At 44.3% G+C, this 8,102-nt stretch overlaps 1 protein-coding gene across 1 annotated transcript in view; it reads left to right on the top strand.

Moving 5' to 3' along the window:
• The first annotated feature begins 5,674 nt into the window (after window positions 1–5,674).
• Window positions 5,675–8,102, top strand: part of PPP6C (protein phosphatase 6 catalytic subunit) — a 42,843-nt gene continuing 40,415 nt past the window's right edge. Inside the window, exon 1 of the mRNA XM_047699358.1 lies at window positions 5,675–5,873. Coding sequence (XP_047555314.1) covers window positions 5,799–5,873 — 75 coding nt within the window. The 5' untranslated portion in view covers window positions 5,675–5,798. The remainder of the gene's footprint in view (window positions 5,874–8,102) is intronic.

The raw sequence follows: 8,102 nt of genomic DNA, 5'->3' as shown, positions 1-8,102 counted from the left end.
GTAAATAAGCCCGGGCTACTTGGAAACGATTTACAAGCGAAATGCCGGGGGCTGGGCATCCACTTGAAAGACCCAAATTCCTTTAGCAGCAGGGCTAGGATGTTTTCAGTTACAGCGGCTGCTGGAAACGGTTTTTGAAAGGGAGAGTTAAAGATGCTTTTCTAGGTGTGAAATCTCCCTGCGTGGTCCTTAGGCCACTTCAACCTTTGGTGCCTTAAACAGCCGACTCCATAATTAGCGTTAGTGACTATGGCAGGCACTATACTGAACCAAATGTGGCCTCTGGACTCCTGGAGTTTACAGACTAACAGAGAGACAGAAAAACAAATAACTAGGTACATGTGCAAAAAGTGCAAGGAATACAAAGTTCATCAATGAGAGTATTCTCGGGAAAGTTACTTTTCTCTGGGCCTCAGTGTCACCCATCTGGGAAAATGGGAGCTATTAAGATTTCTGTCACAAGGTTATGGGGCAGAATACATGAGCTAATGAATACAAAGGGCTCAGTGCCCAGTGGCCAGCACAGAGTTGGTCTTCTGTAGAGTGTAATGCTTTTCTTTTTTTTAAAGATTTTATTTATTTACTTGACAGAGATCACAAGTAGGCAGAGAGGCAGGCAGAAACAGAGAGAAGGGGAAGCAGGCTCCCTGCTGAGCAGAGAGCCCCATGTTGGGCTCGATCCCAGGACTCTGGGAACATGACCTGAGCCAAAGGCAGAGGCTTTAATCCACTGAGCCACCCAGGTGCCCCAAGTGTAATGCTATTCTTAGCTATAAATGAAGTTTAGACACCAGTCCTGACTGCTCATTTGCCTTACCTCTGGTCTCCATAACCATAGTTCCCCTGCAGCTTTCCCAAAAAATGGAGACATGGCTCACCTATGTCTATGTTGCAGGAGCCCCACAATCATTTAGTAAGACTGAAACCAGTTGCTGTGTTATAGGAAATAGAAGAAAAGCTAAGGAAAGAGACCACAGGAGCTCCTCAAGAGTAGAGCTATGGTACCCTAGTGGCCACCAGACTGACATGCTTGGGTTCAAATCCAGGCTCCAGCACTTACCATGTGACCCTGACATTTGGCAAGTCCACTAACTTCTCTGAGCCCCAGTTTCCTCATCTCTAAAATGGGGATGGTAATACCTTGAATACCAATTCTTGAAATTATAACAGGAATTTATTGACAAAGTGGAATTTGAGGTCTGCTCCTCCTCTCACAGCTCAAATATCCCGATTCCAACACCTGAAGTATTCATGAGTTCCCATATTAATGGAAAAATGTCCATTGCTGTCTGCCACAGAGGATTTTAGGAATATCCAGTAATTCTGGGGGCAACTGGGTAGCTCAGTCAGTTAAGCATCTGTCTTCGGCTCAGGACATGATCCCTGGGTCCTGGGATGGACCATTGTGTCAGGCTCCCTTCTCAGCAGGGAACCTGCTTCTCCTTCTTCTCCCCACTTGTGCTCCCTCTTGTTATCTTTGTCCCTCTCTCTCAAATAAATAAAATCTTAAAAAAAAATAGTAATTCAGTAATTCTGCTCTCCTAAAGGAAAGAAAACTAGGACTAGATTGGCTCTGCCACATGTTCATGCACGTCTAGATGGAGATTTTTGCTCAGAGCTGCAGAATGCTCTGTTGCATCCTGTGTCTTTTGGCTAGCTCCATTTCAGGGTGCCAAACTGGGGTTGCACATAAGAAAAACTGGAAAAGGTTTGTGGGCAAAGTAGTGACCACTTTTCTTTGTGAGACCTATGCTTTATACTAGAAATGACATTCAGAAATTGCTGGAAGGAACTTTTGAGATCTGTTTTTAAAATGGAAATGGAGGCCCAGAGAATTTAAACTGATTAGCCTACATAAATGGCAGAACCAGGAGCCTAGATTTCCTCCTTTGCCAAAGGAAAACTAAGAATACATTCCAGTCAGCAATTTATGCACAGTTTCCAAAATAAATGACCAATGTGTCTATCACCTCTTCTAAGAGGTCACCCAACACTCTGAAGGATGCTTCCCTTATTTCTCTCTGCTGTGTATATCAAGAGTGAGGTTTACTGAATGGGGTGGGGCTACAGGGGGGAGTTTACCAGATGATTTGGTAATGTGAGAACTGCCACCTGTGATACCATCCACTTTCATTAGCTACCTGTTCACTGACTTATCAGCAAGGAAAGCAATGATGCTGATGTCATCTCTCTTTCAACCATATTATAATTTGTAAAGAACAGTCATGTCCATCTCCTTACTTGCCTTCCTTCCCAGTTCTGAGAAGGTATCTTAAGTAGGATTAATTTCCACTTACTGAGGTTCAAAGCTAAAAAGTGAATTGCCAGCTTTCTAAAGAGGACTGTATTAATAATTTTAAAAAGTCAAAAACAATAGCATCTTTTCCTCATTTGGAATTTTCTCCAAGAAATTCTGAACATGTCATCCTTACACTTTTTTCCTCCTAAAATCTTAAATGTTACCTCTTCAGAAAGGCCTTTCCTATCCACATAATACTAAGAGCTAACATTCACGTTGCACTCACTCTGTACATAATATCATTAAGCCCTTTCTATATAGCACTAACTCTATTAAACCTTTAGTACAAGCCTATAAGGTGTTATTCTTATCTTCTGCATACAATATGATGACAGTTATTATCTCCATATAGAAGCCGAGAAAACTAGAGTACAGAAAGGATAAATAACTTTGCCAAAGTCACACTATGAGTAATAGAGCCTGGACTTGAACTCTGGCCAGCTGGTAATACAGTTTGCACACTTTACCTCTACTATATTGCCAACCTAAAGTAGGCCTCTTCCACTCCATTTTTTTTTAAGATTATTTATTTATTTATTTGACAGAGAGAGATCACAAGCAGGCAGAGAGGGAGGAGGAAGCAGGTTCCCCGCTGAGCAGAGAGCCTGATGCGGGGCTCGATCCTAGGACCCTGAGATCATGACCTGAGCCGAAGGCAGCAGCTTAACCCGCTGAGCCACCCAGGCGCCCCTTCCACTCCATTTTTCTTACAGTACCTTCTTTCCCTTTTAGGCACAAATCACACTTTGCAATTAGGATTTGCTCATTTATATTTATTCTGTTTGTCTTTGTCAGACTGTAAGCTCCATGAGGGCAAGGATCATATCTGTCTCATTCATGTTGTAAGTGCTATATAAATATTTGTTGAATAAATGAAGAAATATGTGCTGTGGATGTCATTAATTATGCAGCAAACTTTAAAAAATTAATTTTAGGGGTACCTGAATGGCTCAGTCTATAGAGCATTTGACTCTCGATCTTTGGGTTGGGTTCAAGCCCAATGGCGGGTGTAGAGATGACTTAAAAATAAAATCATCAGGGGCGCCTGGGTGGCTCAGTCATTAAGCATCTTCCTTTGGTTCAGGTCATGATCCCAGGGTCCTGGGATGGAGCCCTGCATTGGCTCCCTGCTCAGAGGGAAGCCTGCTTTTCCCTCTCTCAGTCCTTCTGCTTGTGTTCCCTCTCTTGCTGTCTCTCTCTTTCTGTCAAATAAATAAATAAAATTTAAAATAAAATCTGGGTGGCTCGGTCAATTGGGTGTCTGCCTTCAAGTCAGGTCATGATCTCAGGATCTTGGGATCAAGCTCCACATCAGGCTCCCTACTCGGTGGGGAGCCTGCTTCTCCCTCTTCCTCTGCAACTCCCCCTCCTTGGTCTCTCTCTCTCTGTCAAATAAATAAATAAAAATCTTTAAAAAAAATTTAAAAATCTTCAAATAAAATTAAAAAAAAAAAGTAATTTTGGAGATGCCTGGGTGGCTCAGTCAGCTGGGAGTCTGACTCTTGATTTCTGCCACGGTTGTGATCTCAGGGTCGTGAGATTGAGATTTTAAATATTTTATTTATTTATTATTCATTTATTATTTGTTCATTATTTATTATTTACTATCATTTATTTCTATATTATTCGTTTATTATTTATTATTTAAGGATTTTATTTTATTTTATTATTATTATTTTTTAAAGATTTTATTTATTTATTTGACAGAGAGATCACAAGCAGGCAGAGAGGCAGGCAGAGAGAGAGGAGGAAGCAGGCTCCCTGCTGAGCAGAGAGCCCGATGCGGGGCTGGATCCCAGGACTCTGAGATCATGACCTGAGCCGAAGGCAGCGGCTTAACCCACTGAGCCACCCAGGCGCCCCAGGATTTTATTTTAAAGTAATCTCCACACCCAATATGGGGCTTGAACTCACAACCCTGAGATCAAGAGTCGCATGTTCCACTGACTGAGCCAGCCAACGCCCCCCAACTCCCCCTACCCCGACAAAATACACTTTAAAGTAAGAGGATTCAGGCCAGGGCCATTTGAACAAATATTTTTGAGCACTTGCTACTACTGGATTATTCAAGTCTCGTAACTGGTCTCTCATCTGCAGCCGTCCTAATACAGTCAGAGAGATCCTTTTAAAATGAGTTTTCCATGTTACTCCTCTGCTCAAAACCCTGCAGTAACTCCCCATTAGATTAAAAGTAAAAACGTTCTTTTCTCTCATCCCTTCTCCTCTTGCTTCAACCGCACTAATCTTGCCATTTTCAATATTCCATCTAGATATGCTTCCCTCTCCTGGCGTCTAGTGTTAGCTTCTTCCTCTGATTGCCCTCAAGCATCTGAATGGCTAACTCCCCTACCTCTTTATTGGTTCTTAGAAATGCACCACGCCATCTCCCTTACACTGTGGTCTTTCTTCCTTCTCTCTAGCACTTATCACTTCCTAATATGCTATACAGTTATTATTTTATGTTCTGCCTCCTCTTCTAGAATGTAGTTACAGATTGTGGATAGAGATCTTTGTTTATTTTGCTTTCTAAATATCCTAAGTGCCTACAGCTGTACCTGGCATATAATTGGTGTTCAATAAATAGCTGCTAAATGAACTACTGTTGAAGTTATACTTAGTGCCAGGTCCTGTTTTTCGTGTTTTTTTTTTTTTTTTTCCCCTGTTGTTCGGTTGTTTTTGTTTTTCTTCATTGACGGTAGAACAAAAGACTCCCTGCGCTCATGAGACTCATACCGAAGCATATTTAAACCAGGTAGACCTATGTTCGGGTCTCTGTTCCCTTGCCTAGTCCCTGTGAGTTATGGGTCAAGTTACTTAACCTCTCTGAACCTTGCTTTCCTATTAATTGTTATGAGGATTAAACGGAAAAACAGCATTTATATAGCATTTAGCCTAAGAAACCCGTAATGAGTGTTTCCCTCCCCTCCAGGGCTGCAAGACTGGTATCCTGATGTCTCTGTTACAGGCTTAGGCAAGGTTTTCACAAGGACTTTCAAAGGTACAAATAGGTTAACTACGCCCAGGCTTACCCAATTTTTAACTGAAGAAGTTCTGGTGAGAGGATGCTTAAACGAGTCGAAGTGAGAAACTAAGGAATGGCTAGGGTCATCTTTTTTTTTTTCAGAAAAGCCTCGGTGGGCCCATTGAAGTTAAAGTATAAAGGAAGGGAAGGGGAGAAAAAGTGGGGCTAACTGGCCACAACTTCAAACTACAAATCCCAGTACTCCCCGCGGCAGAAAACTACGGGTCCCAGCAGGATTCACTGTCTGGACCCCGGGTGCCTCCAGGGACCCGCAGCCTGGTTCCGCTGGAGAGAGCGTGGAGCGTGCGGAGTCAGCGGGGAGAATCGGAGCAAATTTTACGCCGCTGCGCAGACGCCTCTCACGGGCCGGACGTGACGTAGGAAGAGTTCCGGCTTCGGCCTCCGCCGCTGCCGCCGCCGCCGCTACTAGAGCCGCCGCTGCTGCCGCCGACGCCGTCGGGGCTTGTTAATTCTAAAATGGCGCCCCTAGACTTGGACAAGTATGTGGAGATAGCGCGGCTGTGCAAGTACTTACCGGAGAACGACCTGAAGGTGAGCCCGGCCGGGGCGGGAGCGCTGCTTGCGGGGCTCGCCCCTTCCGGCAGTGGGGCTCCCGCCGGCCCGCCCTTCCTCTCTCCGCGGGACCCCCGCCAGCATCCCGCCCCGTCCGGTCCTGGCGGTGGGCCTAACGCGGGGCGAAGCGACCCGGTTCGACCTGGCGTCACGCGGAGAGCGGGGGGAGCCCGCGTCCCCCGAATGCTGTCCCGGTTCTCTCCGTGGGGATCCCGTGGGATGTCGCGGCCTCTGTCCCAGGGTTGCCCCTCCTGGCCTTCGGGCTACCCCAGGCTCTAAGCCCTGACAGCTTTGAGTGGAGGACTCCTCTCCGCTCACCCCGACCCGGGTCTCCCGGAGGCCGACCGAGGCCCGGCGGACAGTGCCCTCGGAGTGGGGTCATCCCCCAGAGGTGGTGACAGGAGCGCGCGGGGTGGCCGGCGTCTGACAGGAGATGCCGCCAGCTCCCGGAACGCGGCCCGGCTGTGTTTAGGTCCCTGCGGAAGGGGAAGACGGTGGGCCAGAGAGGTCTGGTAGGGATGTCAGAGGACGTCAGGTCGTCCCTCTTTCCGTACCCCTCGTCCCAGTCGCTTGTTGCGAGTGTTGGTTTAGTTCTGTTAATTCAGATAGGAACCCATTTTCCAGTGCGTTGTTGAGCTAATTTCAGTGGATAAAATAGTAGGCCCTCAATACAAAAACTTTATGCCTCTTAAATTGTTTCCTCGTAATCCCTTCTTCTTTTATTTTTTAAAGATATTATTTATTTTATTTGAGAGAGAATGGAAGAGAAAGCACGAGGGGGAAGGGTCAGAGGGATAATCAGACTCCCCGCCAAGCAGGGACTCTAGGATCATGACCTGAGCCGAAGGCCGTCGCTTAACCAACTGAGCCACCCATGCACCCCTCATAAGTCCTTCTTAACTGAAGATTTCCTTTCTTGGTTTCCCAAAGGAGATGAGTTGTTCCTTCCTATTGCCTAGTATGTGGGGGTAAAGGAATGAATGTAAGAGAGAAGGAATGTAAGTTTTTAGCATGTTGCTTTTCTGAGAAGTGTTTTCATGCACAACGTTTAGGTGTCTGACAGTGTTCAGCCGTCAGTGCTAGTGCCTGTTTTACTTGTTCAGTTAACTTTGATTTACTGTGTGGTAAGTGGGTGAACCGTTGATATTTTTTTCCCTTTAGTCTGTGGATGTAAAGCAATTTATTTTTGTAAATTCTTTTTCAAGGAAGGGATTACTGTTTTTGTTTTTGTTTTTTTTTTCCTTTTGCTCTGTTCGTACAGGAAGTTGATATTTAACATCAGTCAACAAGTATGCAAAATGTCTAAGGTCACACCAGCTCTTATGGATGTAACTTAATTGTACTTAGATGTTAATTATATGTGCTGTATGATGGGGGAGTCATTCTTGCACATTTTCTCCTTTTTAATAAGATACTTTGATTAAAATGAGGACAAAGCCAATACTAGCAGTGTAGCTTTTATTTATGCCCATCTGAGTCCTTCTGACATTAGTTTTGTGGCTTCCTTCTGTTTATATGCACTGATACAGCCAACATTGGGACCTAATTCATGGAAAACTAACCAGATGTCTTTTGGTGGCATTGTTCAATAGATCAAGTTGATTTTCTCATATCAGTGATTTGATGTGGAACTTTGTTTTTTAGCACAAGTAAAGCTGTCTTGAGCTTTGTGTTAATGAATAAAATGTTGCTTATTATTATAGTGTGTTTTGATATTAACTTGAGATTGGCTGTATGATTTGGAAGATAATCAGTTGGATTGGATTTTCTTTAGACCTCTTAGTTTGTTTTGATAAACATTGGATTTTCTTCCCACCTTAAGGAAATAGAGGTATTAAACCATTTCATTTCCCTTTGCAACACTGTTGGGCTGTATGTAGTGTATATCTGTTTCTTTTTTTCCTCCCTAAATAAGTATTTATTTATTTTTATTAACATATATTATTTGCTTCAGGGGTACAGGTCTGTGAATCATCAGTCTTACATAATTCACAGCACTCACCATAGCACATACCCTCCCCAGTGTCCATAAGCCAGCCGCCCTGTTCCACCCTCCCAACCCTGTTTGTCTCCCTCCCCAGTGCCATCTAGTTTCATTTTTTCCCTTCCTGCCCCCCATGATCCCCCACCCTGCCTCTCAAATTCTTCTTATCAGAGAGATCATACGATAATTGTCTTTCTCTGATTGACTTAAAATTTTGCTTAGCA

Source organism: Lutra lutra, chromosome 13 (assembly GCF_902655055.1).
Source record: "Lutra lutra chromosome 13, mLutLut1.2, whole genome shotgun sequence".
Taxonomy (NCBI): domain Eukaryota; kingdom Metazoa; phylum Chordata; class Mammalia; order Carnivora; family Mustelidae; genus Lutra; species Lutra lutra.
Note: the sequence above shows the minus strand (reverse complement) of the source record. Positions and strands in the feature narration are given on the sequence as shown.